Source organism: Acomys minous (assembly GCF_964271855.1).
Source record: "Acomys minous genome assembly, chromosome: 10".
Classification (NCBI taxonomy): Eukaryota; Metazoa; Chordata; class Mammalia; order Rodentia; family Muridae; genus Acomys; species Acomys minous.
Genome location: NC_140491.1, coordinates 48620087 through 48633733, shown reverse-complemented (window position 1 = coordinate 48633733; position 13647 = coordinate 48620087). Strand labels below are relative to the sequence as shown.

Below are 13647 nucleotides of genomic sequence, written 5' to 3'. Positions count from 1 at the left end.
CCACATCCTCAGCCCTCCTCTCTCTTTCTTTCTCTCTCTTTCTTTCTCTCTCTCTCTCTCTCTCTCTCTCTCTCTCTCTCTCTCTCTCTCTCTGTGTGTGTGTGTCTCTCTCTCTCTGTCTCTCTCTCTCTGTCTCTTTCTCTAAGAATAGCAAAGCTAGCTGGGTGGTGGTGGCGCACGCCTTTAATCCCACCACTTGGGAGGCAGAGGCAGGTGGATTGCTGTGAGTTCGAGGCCAACCTGGTCTACAGAGCGAGTCCAGGCTACACAAAGAAACCCTGTCTCGGGGGGAAAAAAAAGAACAGCAAAGCTTGTCCCGAAGCTTCCATAGTTTTCTCTGTATGATCAACAGGCCCAGGCCAGCCTTTGGGCCTCTAATATGGAGCACAGAGGTGGACCGATCTGAACCTGTAAGTCTGAGCTGGGCCTGGCTCACAGAATCCTAGCACACGGGAGACTTTAGAGCTTGAGGCCAGCCTGGCTACATGGTGAAATCCTGTTTCAAAATAAGAAAAGAAGGATGTTGTCCTCTTCACCTGTTAGGAGAATATCCAGTTTGGAGGGAAGCTTTGGTTGGACACCACGCCCCTTGTCACTAGTGTATCGCAGCCAGTGGTACTGTGTATACAGTACATACAAGGAAAACTGTGTATACAAAACAAAACGTGGTCCTCCAGTTCCTTTGAACTGTTCTGTAGAGCCCTGGCAGATAACAAGAGTTCCCCTTCAACAAAGGGTCTGTGGCCAGATAATGCCCGCCTCTTGGAGAATCGGGGAGTGCTATCACGTGAGACTGAAACAGAAGAACCAAAGTTCATTTTGCTGAGCCTAGCAAATGGTGGTCCATATCTGCATCTTTTATGTCTTCTTTGTTGGTTGTTGTTTCTTTGTTTGAGGCAGTCTAGTATAACTCCAGGTAGCCCTCAACTCACCAAGTAGCCACAGATGACCCTGAGCTCACTTCTTCCTGCCTCTTGTCCCGGCACTGAGCTGGCAGCTGTGCACTGTGCAGCACTTTGCTCTACACATCACCTCATGTCACTCTCAGCTCACTGCCCAGATGAGCACTGGGAGCAGGGCCTAAGGCATTGTGTGTCTGCTTTGAGACGGGGTCTCGGCCTGGAGAGATGGCTCAGAGGTTAAGAACACTGGCTGCTCTTCCAAAGGTCCTGAGTTCAATTCCCAGCAACCACATGTTGGCTCACAACCATCTATATTGAGATTCAGTGCCCTCTTCTGGCCTGTGGGCAAAATACTGTATAAATAATAAATAAATAAATCTTAAAAAAAAAAAATAGCCGGGCGTGGTGGTGCACACCTTTAATCCCAGCACTCAGGCAGAGGCAGGCGGATCACTGTGAGTTCAAGGCCAGCCTGGTCTACAAAGTGAGTCCAGGACAGCCAAGGCTACACAGAGAGACCCTGTGGGGGATGGGATGGGGCCCAGGGAGGAGTGGGCTGTGGTGGTGCACACCTTTAATCCCAGCACTCAGGAGACAGAGGCACTGTGACTTCAAGGCCAGCCTGGTTTACCAAGCAAGTCCAGGACAACCAAGGCTATACAGAGAAACCCTGTCTCAAAAAAAAGAAAAAGAAAGAAAGAAAAGAGATACGGTCTCACTGTGTAGCCTTGACTGGCCTGGAACTCACAGAGATCCTCCTATCTCTGCTGCCTTAATGCTGGGATTACTCACCCCTACACACTCCTTTTTTTTTTTTTTTTTTTTTTAGTTGCAGATGGTTGTAAGCCACCATGGGAATGTTGGGACTTGAACCCGAGTCCTTTACCAGAGCAGCCAGTGCTTTTAACCACTGAGGCATCTCTCCAGTCCTCAAGGTGCTAACAGGCATGCAGCACCATGCCGTGCATGGAACCATGAATTAGTGAGGCTGGAGACTTGCTGTGACCGACCACACAGCGTAGCGAGTGTAGAGCCAAATCAGGAAGCCGTGTGCCTCTGGAAGGTTCTCTGCTCTTCTGAATCCCATCACTTCCTCACCTAGAAAATGGGGTGGTGGTGTCTCTGTGGGCCACTAAGGGCCTGTTTGAATTGGGCCATCTAGAACAGGGTTGAGTGGATGGGGTGGGGAAAGGTGACCAGTTTCAGAGCTGACATGTTCCTGGGCTGGCTGCTACTTTGTAGGAAGATTCCAGAGACAGTCTGTGAAGCCCCTGCTGCCTACTTCTAGAGTCAAGGCCTGGCTTATGAATGGATCGTTCCCAGCTGCTTTTGCTGGGATCTTTTGTCTTCTCGGCTCCAAATCCAATCAAGGAAGCAAAGTGTAGTGCCCTAGACAGGCCCCTGGCTCTGCTGCCAGCCCTGTCCCAGGGCCAGGTTGAGTCCGTAGAGGGTACCTCCTCCATCTGGCCCTGCAAAGAGCCACGTAACTAGAGACTGCCCAGCATACAAGATCTGCCTCACTGCCCAGAACCTGGGATGAGAGAAATCAGGAACCTCAGGAAGCCACCAGGCGATGCCAGGCCCCTGGCCCAGCACAGAACCTGGCATCTCAGGAAGGATAGCTAGGTGCGTGAATGTCTTCTCACTACGCACTTGGGTAAGCTCGGACCCCTTTCATCTTACCAACCTGGCAAAGAGCCAGGTGTACAGCCAAAGCCACACACAGGTCCACAGCCCCAGTTCTGTGGCAGGGAAAGATTCCTGGGTTAGTCTTTTTGTTTGTTTGTTTGTTTGTTTTAGTTGTTTTATTTAAGACAAGGGCTCCTGTGGCCTAAGCTGCCCTCCAGCTCGCCTCCTCTTAAGTGCTAACATCATAGGCATGCACTACCATGCTCAGCTATGGTTTTGGAGTGTTTATTGTTTGGTTTGGTTTGGGGGGCTGTTTGTTTGTCTTTTGTTTTTGGGTTTATTTATTTATTTATTTATTTATTTATTTGGTTTTTCGAGACAGGGTTTCTCTGTGTAGCCTTGGCTGTCCTGAACTCACTGTGGAGACCAGGCTGGCCTCGAACTCACAGAGATCTGCCTGCCTCTGCCTCCCGGGTGCTGGGACTAAAGGCGTGCTTAGTTTTGTTTGAGCTAGGGATCTCTGTAGCTCAGGCTGACATTGAACTCTTTGGCAGTTCTACTGCCTCAGACTCTATAATGCTAGGATTATAGGTGTGAGCCACTACCGTCAGCTAAGATTCCTGTCTACCTAAGGTTTCTCTCAGATCTAAATCAAATACAACATTCTTTCTCTCCCACTGTGGGGCTCTTAGTACAAATACCCTCCTGTGATGGGGTTTCCCCACCGCTTCCTCCAGACAATGCCGGGCACCAGAGTCAGGTCTCATTTCTGTCTCTCTGTCGGCCATAGGCCCACCTCCATTCAGCATATTGTGTGCCTTTCACCCCCGGCTCCACCATGATTACAGATATATATCTGACCTGTTTCTGAATATCCTCCCTGCTCAGATTTGGAATGCTGACTAGCACATAGCAGGCCCCTAATAAAGAGTGTCACAGGGCAGCAAAGCCTTACCAACCACACTGAGGCTACAGTCCCAACCTGTCCCAGGCTCCCAGACATCCAAACAGACTCAGATGCCTGCCACCCACTGAGAGCCAGTTATTAGGTCTGTGCAGAATTTACACGGCTCTGTGTTACTTTCTTTCTTTCTTTTTTTCTTTTTTTATCAGACCTCCTCCTCTTGATGCATTCCAGAGACCAGATCTCATTGCTAAGCTGGGTTTCTTGCCTGGCATCTCTAATTGATTTTCCCCCACAGGACCAAAAACCACATTCCACAGGCCTGTGTATCTGGCTGACAAGCCAAGTTTCTACACAGGTTTGCAAAGCCGTGGTCAAGAGACCTGAGGCCCAGCTGACACTGTGATGTACAGCTCAGTGTGAGCCAGGCGTGTCCCTCACCCCTTCACTGCACCCATCTGTCCTCACTTATGGCACAACTGATGGCAGTTGGGCTACCAGACCTTCCTCCTCCCACAGTTCCCTTACATGAAACTGGCACTGTAGAACAGAGACAGATAGGAGCTGTGTAGTGAAGGGGGTGACAGGAAAAGTCAGACACCCTCTTGCCTCGCCCAAGAGTCCTTGGAGCTTTCCCGGGCTTACTACAAAAGCTGCAAGTGGCCTCAGCATGGTCCAAGGTGTAAAGACGTGGCCTCAGCATCTCTCTGGGCCTTTTGCCCTGTACAGTCTTCCAGATCTGATGGTGTCCTCCCTCTCTCTCTCCCTCTGTCCCTGGCTCCAGGAAGGAGGAGAACGTGAGGAGCCTGGTAAATGACAAACGGGCTGTGGTGGATCAGTGGCAGCGCTACCAGAAGTACAGTGTGGTAGTGGAGGAGGTAGGCTGCCCAGCCTGGGCCTCGGTGCGTGTGGGGAACCCCGCCGTTCCCAAGCCTCTCTGACCCACAGGTCTGCTGTTGCAGGTCCCAGTGCAGCCCGGGGAATACCAGGCCGATGACTATGAGGACGAGTATGACGACACATATGATGGCAACCAGGTGGGCGCCAACGACGCAGACTCCGATGATGAGCTCATCAGCCGCAGGTGAGCTGTGGCATAGCAGTGTAGAGCACAGATGACCAGGACCCGGCCCACAGCCAGGCTTCTCCACCCCCACCTCCATCCCCACCCCCTTGCCCTCACCTCAGCCCACACCAAACCAGGAAGCATTTAGTTGGTCTTAGCCAGTCATCTTGCATGCTTTTTCCTACGTACAGAACATTTTTCTCAGCAGAATCTTGTAGAGATCCCCTATTGCAGATCAAAGCAGGGCTTCCCTGATGAACTATACAAGACAGGAGATCCCCAGGGCCCCAGCTCAGCTACCCCGTGCTCTCTCCACATCAGACCATGGGGCCTTTCTTTAAAGAATCTGGGGACTAAAGCAAAGCCTGTGGGCGCCCTGGCTTCCTGAGCAGCGCTTCCCCAGCCTTCTCCCTGCGGCAGGAGGCCACTCTCCACGTGGAGTCCGTCTTTGATCTCACTCTTCTCTACCCCTCAGGCCCTTCACCATCCCTCAGGTGCTGAGAACCAAAACGCCAGGAGAAGGGCAGGAGGAGGACTGTGAGGAGGAGGAGGAGGTTGAAGAGGAGGCCCCCAAGGTATGTCCTAGGCAGGTGGCAGATAAAAGAAATGTACTCTGAAGGGCAAATCGGGAGCTCTGTGCCTCCCATCTCTCCCTGCCTCTGACCCCGGAGCTCAGACACAGGGAGTCAGCACAGCTGCTGGTTTGGGGAGGGTCCTTTTAAGTACAGACTGTTTGCAGAGCTGCTGGCTTTCCTCTCACCTCCAATGCCCAGGGGCTTCTCCTGGGACAGATCAGAAGCTGGGTCTGTGAACAGCTGAGTTCATTAGGTGTCATGATCTAGGAGAAGGAAGGGTGGCCTGGATGGCAGCTCTTAAAAATCAGAGAAGACTTAGCCCCGAGGCTATGGAGTCAGCTAGACCCAGTAGCTCTAAAGATTTAGTTTTAGCAGCTAACCTTTTTTAATAGCTTAAATCTTACCTTGAAACTCAACATAGAAAACGGATGAGGTAACCTTGCTCCAGTTGAGGGCAGTAGCCAGGCACTCTGTAGTTCCTAGCAGCCCCAACAGAGGACAAAGTCAAATGTTTCTAGAGCTGTGTGGAAGGCCTGGCAGGAACTAGCCTGCGTGGTGGGAAAGCACATGGGCTCTCAGCCCTTCTGAGCCAACCTCCTCTTTGCCCAGCCTGGGGTAAATTCAATTTGCATATGAATCTACCATCTTTCCACATCACTAATTCTATTCCTTTGGATTGTTTTGTTTTGTTTTGGGTAAAATACTCTCTGTCAGAGCCTGCCTGTCTGCTGAGGTCCCAGCTTTCTCCTGCACAGGTCCACCGTGTACTCTGAGCATAGAAAGCTGTCCTCAAAGGGAGCTCTGACACAACCCTCTGCTGTGGCCAGAGGGAGGCATGACCTCCAAGTCTCGGGCAAGCCTGCTTCTAGAGGCCTTACTCAGCTTTCATGGCCCTTTGTGTCCTTTCCTGTTGGCTATCCCTGGCAACCCCACACCCTCCCAGTGATGCCTCCTGTGGTCCCTTCACCCCAGCAGCCTGCCCCACACACTCCCAGTGATGTGCTCCTGTGGTCCCTTCACCCCAGCAGCCTGCCCCACACACTCCAGCTCCTTTCCTAAAGGAAGCGTCAGGTGGCAACCAGCTAGCTCTACCCTGCGTGCCGACCCTGCCTGCTGTTCCTGTCCCACGTGGGCGCATCAGGGTTCCTTCCAGCATGGCCCCACACGGCCTAGGGAAGTGAATTGCAGATCTTGTCTTCTCTTCACTCCACAGCCGGACCATTTCATTCAGGATCCTGCAGTGCTGAGGGAAAGGGCTGAAGCCAGGCGCATGGCCTTCCTCGCCAGGAAGGGGTGAGCATTGGAGGGGTAATTCATCCGGAGGACACCCATCATGGGAGCCCAGCTGGCCATGGAGGGAACCCTGGGGGCTTTTGTGGGGTTAGTAAGTTAGCTAACATCTAACTCTAGGAATCATTCTCTGCATGGGCGCAGAGACATTGAGTAACCTAGTAAAGGGCAAAGCCAATCAAAGTGTGTGCCTGTAGTCTCAGCTATGTGGGCTAAAGCAAGAGGATCATTTGAAGCCAGGTGTGGTGGCGCACGCCTTTAATCCCAGCACTCGGGAGGCAGAGGCAAGCAGATCCCTGTGAGTTCGAGGCCAGCCTGGTCTACAACGCGAGTCTAGGACAGCCAAAGCTACACAGAGAAACTCTGTCTCAAAAAATAAAACAAAAACAAAAAGCAAACAAACAAGAAAGAGTATCATTTGAAGCCAGGATTTTAAAAGCAATCTGGGCAACATAGCAAAACCCTCTCACACATTAATAAAGCTAAGATTACAGTGTAAGCCTGTGATCCCAGTATGCAGGCAACAAAGGCAAGAAGGTCTCTGGTTCAGAGTTCAGAGGGCACATAGTAAGAGCCTGTCTCAAAAATAAGTAAATAAAGCTGGGCGGTGGTAGAGCACACCTTTAGTCCCAGCACTTAGGAGGCAGAGGCAGGTGGATCTCTATGAGGTCAAGGCCAGCCTCATCTACAAAGTACATCCAGGACAGCCAGGGCTATACACAGAGAAACCCTGTCTCAAAAAACCAAAACCCAACAAACAAGAAACCCAAGTAAATAAAAAGGGTTGAGCCCAGATCGCTCAGCTCTGTGTTGCACACTCATAATCATTACTTGACAGTGTGTGTTGCTCATCATGGGAGTGTGTGCAAGGCAGCTGGCATCAACAAAATAAAAAGAGCCCAGGCAGAAGACACCTTGGTGGCTTTGAGTAATTGTGTGGACACAGGACACCTGAGCTAAGCCCCAGGAAACAAGTCTGACAAAGATCTGGTCTTCAGCAGGGAGCCTAGACACGACTCCCAGGTTCCCTCTTTTTCTTAGGAAACTGGCCAAATGGGCCAAGAGTAGAAATCCCGTCCCAGCCTAGGCTCTGGCTGTGGTAGCCTCCCCAAGACATGTGGTTTCATTCTGAAGGCAACAAGAGTCACAGGTTGTTGATAGCAAAGATACAGCCTTGATCCATCCAGCCTGATGTAAGGCTGAGTGGACCCCAGAGACTGATGGCTCAGGAGACAGATCCTCAGTCAGATCTGTGAGCATATTTGGCCTTTGGGGACCACCAAGTTAGGACCTGGTGTGTAAAATAAGAGCACTGTCTAATTGGGTTGGGGTGCTGTGTGGCAGAGGGAAGGGACCCACCACTCACCCCACTCACAGTTGATGCACACAGATGCTGATAGGCGCTGCAGAAAGTCAGGCCTGAGGCTAGGAGTCCGTTCCCTTCTCACCTGGACCTCCCCAGGGTGTGTCCTCACTGGTGGCCACAGGGTGGGCCGTGGGGGTCTTCCAAGCAGAGTCTTCCAGCTGATGTCCCTTCACCTCGGGGTGGGTGTTGCTCCCTTAGGTACCGGCCTGAGAACTCCAGTGCAGTGACGGGCAGCCCCCGGGGCCACGGGCAAAGCCGAGAAACAACCCAGGAACGAAGGAAGAAAGAGGCCAACAAGGCAGCCAGAGCCAACCACGGCCGCAGGACCATGGCAGACCGCAAAAGAAGCAAAGGCATGATCCCGTCCTGAGGCCACCAGCTCAAGGCAGCCCTGCCCTCAGTTTCCCTTCAAGGCCACCTGCCGCACCTCACCTACCAGCCTGCCGTGAGCGCCTTCCTGGTGAACACACAGTGCCTTATCCCGCGGTGCAGGAACCCAGTGCCGTCAAGTCGGCTGTCTCCCAGCTGTGCTGGCTGGAAAGGATGGGGCTGCAGAACCAAGGTGTCCCTCATGTTATGCAGCACGACAGCGCCTCCCAGAAGTCCTGGATGACAGGAGACCTGTATGTTCAGAAGCAACAAAAGGCCCGTGAATAAAGTTTCTGACCTTCCAACAGTGCTCCATGACATGCTCCAGCCTTTTCCCTCTGTCCTTCCTCAGTGACACCAACACCTGAAAGACGAGAAGGCACAGTGGTCCCCATACTCTGTTGACTTTCCATGCTTGCCCCCTCAATGTCCCCTCTAATGTTCTCTTCCTTGCTGTGTGGCCCAGAGTACACCGCCCCTTTCTCTGTGGAAGGAAGTGGCCTGTGAGAAGCCTTCAGTCCCTCGTGGCATTACCTCATGCACCTCCTCCTCGGGAGGTAGGTCCTGTTCTCAGTTCACAGAACAGACGTGGGGAGTGGGGACATAGAAGGCTGAGGGTGTGTCTGTCCCTAGGCCACAGGCAGGAAGTGGCAGAGCAGGTCTTGGAAGCGCGCTCTGGTCCCTAGCAGTACAGGTTCTGGATCCATGTAGGTGAAGGACACTTGGCCAGTTCAGAGCCTCATAGTTGTAAATACACTATTAGGTCCCCCACCCTCCCAGTGTAGAAATTGGAAGCTTCTAGAAAGAAGTGAAAGTATCCTGCCAAGCCCTGTGGAAGCGAGTGGGACTGGGCTGGTGTCCAGAGCCCTTTCCAGGTGTGGTGCACACTGCAGGAGGGATCTGCTAACAGGTCTCCAGGGCTTAACTAGTGTGCAGGGGATCTACAATGGGGGGGGGGGGGGGTCTTTTCTGGACTGGTCCTGACCCAGCTGGGCTTGCAGTCTTAGTAGGAGACCTTTTATATGCTGGGGACATTGATTTGCTTGCAGTTAGGATGACTAGGCAGGCAGATGCGTGATGGATTGTTTTGTTAGGCCAGCCTGCACGAGTGAAAATCAATGGCAATCCCTCTGCACCTTGCTGGCCTCTGGGAGCATTTGAGATGCAGAGCAAGTTCGGAGTGGTGTTCTCCCCAAGGGCTGCTGAATTAGCTGAGATCTGGCAGAGTTAGCCATACTGACAAGCAGCAGGAAAACTGTTTCCTCCTGGAAGCACTTAGCAGTGGCCCAGCTCAGTGACAGCGTCATTTCTGTTCTCCCTGACTGAACTCAAGCAAGGCACATGGGCTTGGGAGCTCCTGCTTTTCTCTCCTTTGCCCGGTGCTGTTCCCGGCAGCAGCTTAGGTCAGCTCTCGCCATCTATGCCTGCAGTCACCCAGAGGACCACCCAGCTTTCCTGGGAGCAGGCTGGGCCACCACCCCCCCACCCCCCAACCACCACCACCCCACAAGGAGCTGTTGCTTGCCCCTTTTAGCTCTCCAGGACAGCCTTTTATGGTGCTTTGAAACCAGCCAGGAGCTTTCCTGTCACCCCATTCCTTCATCCTAAATGAGAGCGTTGGACCAGATGAAAGGCACTACGTGGTGTTGGTGAAGTCCCTAAAGATGGAGACTGAGGATGTTGCTCCATGGAGACCACTTACCTAACATAACATGCACAAGGCTTTGGGTTTATCCCCAGTACTACCTACACAGAGGAAGGCCCCCAAGGGACTCCAAGTTTAAGATTAGCAGCCCAAGAGTGTTGGGTGGATGGACCGTTTGGGCACACCTCACCTCACACCACCCCACCCCACTGCTCTCCCATGCGGGTATTTTCTAAGTGCCTTTTCTGTGCCCTACAGAGAGTGTGACCATCGTAGATGTTTCAGGAGAGACTTAAAACCTTGTGCCTCTGAAAGGACACAAGACTCAAGTATCTTTATTCCTTGTCTATGACTGGCCAGCTGCAAGAGCTTCTGTGCCCTTGTGAGGCAAAACCGGATGGATTATGAGAGGCCTAGAGGCCGTGGAGAGGAGGGCTCTGCCATAGTAACCTAGTAGTGGAGGCATGTCACTGCTCCCACCAGGAGCTCAGAGTTAGTAATAGTGCCGAAAAATCAAATCAGAGTCAACCAGTTAGACGTGGTGGTGACACACACTTATTTCTTGGGAGGTAGACACAGAGTTCAAGGCTAGCCCAAGCTACGTGAGACCCTGTCTATAAATAAGTAAAAACTAAATCTTTCTGAAGAAGAAACTTAAAAGCAGAAAACGTGAACATAGTATAAGGCGTTGTTTGTGAGGATGCTAAAACTCCTGTTGCACACAGACAAGTGTGGAAGAAAATGCACAAATGGTGGTAGCGGGACCATGATTACCTCTCGTGGGAATAAACAGGTGTCCCGAGCCTCCTCCATGCCAGAGTGTCTCCTGCGTGTTTTCTTGGGGTTCGTTCTCTTGCTTAACCTTGCAACATTGGGTCAGGTTGAGGTACAGAGAGGCTCAGGGACGTCTCCTGAAGCCTTACTCTTAGCTTCAAGCCATACTGTGTCCTCTCACTGCAATCACAGGATGCGTGAGCACGCCGGGCTGCCCCAGCACATGGGACACTGTCCCAGAGATGGGTTCTTCTTTTTTACTGTTTCCGCCTTCAAGAGGCCCATCTGGTCTACTGTTCAAGCCTACTGAATAACACTTCATGTGTATGTTTTAAAAGAAAGAACTGTTTGAAAGCTGTGGTTATTTTGTATTTATCTGACATGTACATTCATGAGTTTCTATGTAGCACATGTGTTCAGATGCTGACGCAGACCAGAGAAGTTTGATTGCCCTGGACTGGAGTTAAATACAATTATGAGCCACCTGACGTGGTACTGGCAGCTGCACCTGGCTATCTGCGAGAACAGTGCACACTCATGACCTCTGACCAGTCTCTCCAGGTCCTTATATTGTCTGCTAAGTCAGGATCTTGATATGTAGCCCAAGCTGGCTTCAAATTTGATCCTCCTGCCTCTAGTGTTCTAGGAGAATAGGCATGAAACCTCTCCTCAGGGGAGAAGAGGAAAGGTCGTAGTATCCTCTCAGAGTCTGGATGAGTTCTGACCACAAGCCCAGCCTGCCTGTCCCGGGAACCAGCCTCAAACAGCCAACGTCCACTACTGGGAAGTCAAACGTAGAGGACTAGCTGGGTGTGGGGGCGCACGCCTTTAATCCCAGCACTGGGGAGGCAGAGGCAGGAGGATCTCTGGGTTTGAGGTCAGCCTGGTCTACAGGTCTACAGTGAGTTCCAGGACAGCCAGGACTACACAGAGAAACACTGTCTCAAAAACTTTTTTTAAAAAGTTGATTCTGGGGCCAAAGCAGTGGCTCTCAGGAGTCAATAGTACTGGCTGTTCTGAAAAAGTCTGATTCAATCCCGAATACCCACGTGGTGGGCTCTGTAACTCCAGGCTTGGGGATCAGAGGCCCTCTCTGGCTACCAGGGGCACTGCATGCAGAGTGCACATACTCAGACATACAGGCAAAACACCCACCTATACACACACAATTATTAAAAAGGTCGATGTTGATGACAGTATCCTCTGCAGACCTCAATTATGAACAGGATGTGAGTGAGAGATGAGTCCCTGAAACAGCCATGAGAGTTTGGTAGAGAAAAATCCCTACCCCCAGCCAGGTGTCAACTGGCACTTAGCGTTCTCAGCTCACTGGCCCCCAGCAGGCCTTGCGTCTTCCCTTGCGCCCCTAGCACACTGTCGTGAGGATTTGTGACTTTCTGTGGGGCTCTCCCAGACGCAGAATTTTCACCGGCTTACTAGCTGTGGTCTGAATGGCTAAGGTGACAGGCACTAGGTTCTAGTTTTCCAAAAGTGACATTATGACACCAGCTGTTTTTCCAGTTGCATGACACTTCACTTATCACTGTGACATGTCTCTTTACGTGTTTTGCCCTCTCAAGGAGGTAATTATTGCCCCCCAGACCTCCCAACCCCCCACCCCCACCCTAACCCCCTGCCCCCCTCCCTCACCCCCGACCCCACCCCAGCCCCCTGCCCCCCTCCCCCACCTCCACCCCCGACACACATACAAGTGGTTTTCACACAAGAGCCAAACAGAAGCTCCGGTAGGCCAGACCCTGATCCCTGTGAGCCCCAGCGTGGCCTTTGCCATGTTTTGCATGGGCTCCCCCCTCCCCCCCCCCCCCCCCCCGCCTGGTTCTCCTCTCGCATTCTCTGCTTGCTCAGCATTCTTTCACCCAGATTCACAGGCAGGCTTAGGCCTGTGATTTTTCACTGCTAATCCACCTATAAGGAAGTTTGAGGGAATCAAAAGGGCAGTGGACAGAGGGCCAGGAGCCAAGAGGTGGGGAGAGCTTCAGCTGGCAAAGCGCATGCTGCTTAATCACCCACGGAAAAGCAATAGCCCAGGAGTGGTGGCGCATGCCTTTAATCCCTGCACTCGGGAGGCAGAGGCTGGTGGATCGCTGTGAGTTCGAGCCCAGCCTCGTTGACACAGCAAATTTAGCAGCAACAGCAACAGCTCAGTCCTTAAGTGCTAAGTGGCCAAGGCAGAATTCAGCCAGCTTCCAAAGCCCTTGTCCCTCAGCCTGAGCTTCCTGTGTCTCTCTAGTTTTGGTACTTGAGCTCGGGAGGCAAAAAGCATTCCATGTGTGTTTGACTTCACACTGCCTCCTAGACTCTAAACTTGGTGCTTCTGCTGGTGCCGTTTATGACTCAAGTCATTCTGTAAACGGAGGGCCAGGGGAAGGGGGAGGGGAAGGGGGCAGAGCACATTTTTATAATTTCCGCTTTCCCACAGCATCTATCTATGGAGGGAGGGGCTCCCCTAGGAGGGGGCTCAGCCAGAAAGGCTTCATTAGGCAATCAGACATGACAAGGACTCGCTGCCAGAGGCTGGTGGTGGCAGCCCTCACTGCTGGAGGCCTGCACAAGAGGGAGCCAGATCTGCGCAGACATCAGGGACAAGGAAGTGAAGAAAGAGGATTCAGTTGCACAGGGTAAGGTGTGGGGCGAGGTAAGGGAGTGTTGCGGGCTGCTGCCTTAAATAGTGTTGGAGATGTGAGATTGCCAGGGACACAGGTGGCAATCAGGAGAACATGATCAGACCTCAGGGAACCGCAAGCAAGAGACATTCGGATGATTCAGCCGCACAGTCATCCCCAAAGCTCTCAGCCCACACCAAGTGAATCAAATATGCTAATTTATGCTGCTCCCTGGAGACTGGACAAGGAGCCCCCATTGAATTTTTTTTTTTAAAGATTTATTTAATGTATATGAGTGCATGCACACCTGCAGGCCAGAAGAGGGCATCAGCTCTCATTACACAGATCTCATTATAGATGGGTGTGAGCCACCATGTGGTTGCTGGGAATTGAACTCAGAACCTCTAGAAAAGCAGACAGTGTGTTTAACCACTGAGCCATCTCTCCAGCCCCTTCCCCCCCCATTTAATATTTTTTTACTTTATTTATTATACATACAGTAT

General features: G+C 51.9%; 1 protein-coding gene across 3 annotated transcripts in view; it reads left to right on the top strand.

The window, feature by feature from the left end:
* ASCC2 (activating signal cointegrator 1 complex subunit 2) overlaps nucleotides 1–8411 on the top strand; it is a 46480-nt gene extending 38069 nt beyond the window's left edge. For all 3 annotated transcript variants that reach the window (XM_084798695.1, XM_084798694.1, XM_084798696.1), the window contains 5 exons: nucleotides 4220–4313; nucleotides 4398–4519; nucleotides 4977–5076; nucleotides 6290–6369; nucleotides 7931–8411. In XM_084798695.1, the coding sequence (XP_084654821.1) occupies nucleotides 4220–4313; nucleotides 4398–4519; nucleotides 4977–5076; nucleotides 6290–6369; nucleotides 7931–8102 (568 nt within the window). In that variant the 3' untranslated portion in view covers nucleotides 8103–8411. The remainder of the gene's footprint in view (nucleotides 1–4219; nucleotides 4314–4397; nucleotides 4520–4976; nucleotides 5077–6289; nucleotides 6370–7930) is intronic.
* Nucleotides 8412–13647: the final 5236 nt, after the last annotated feature.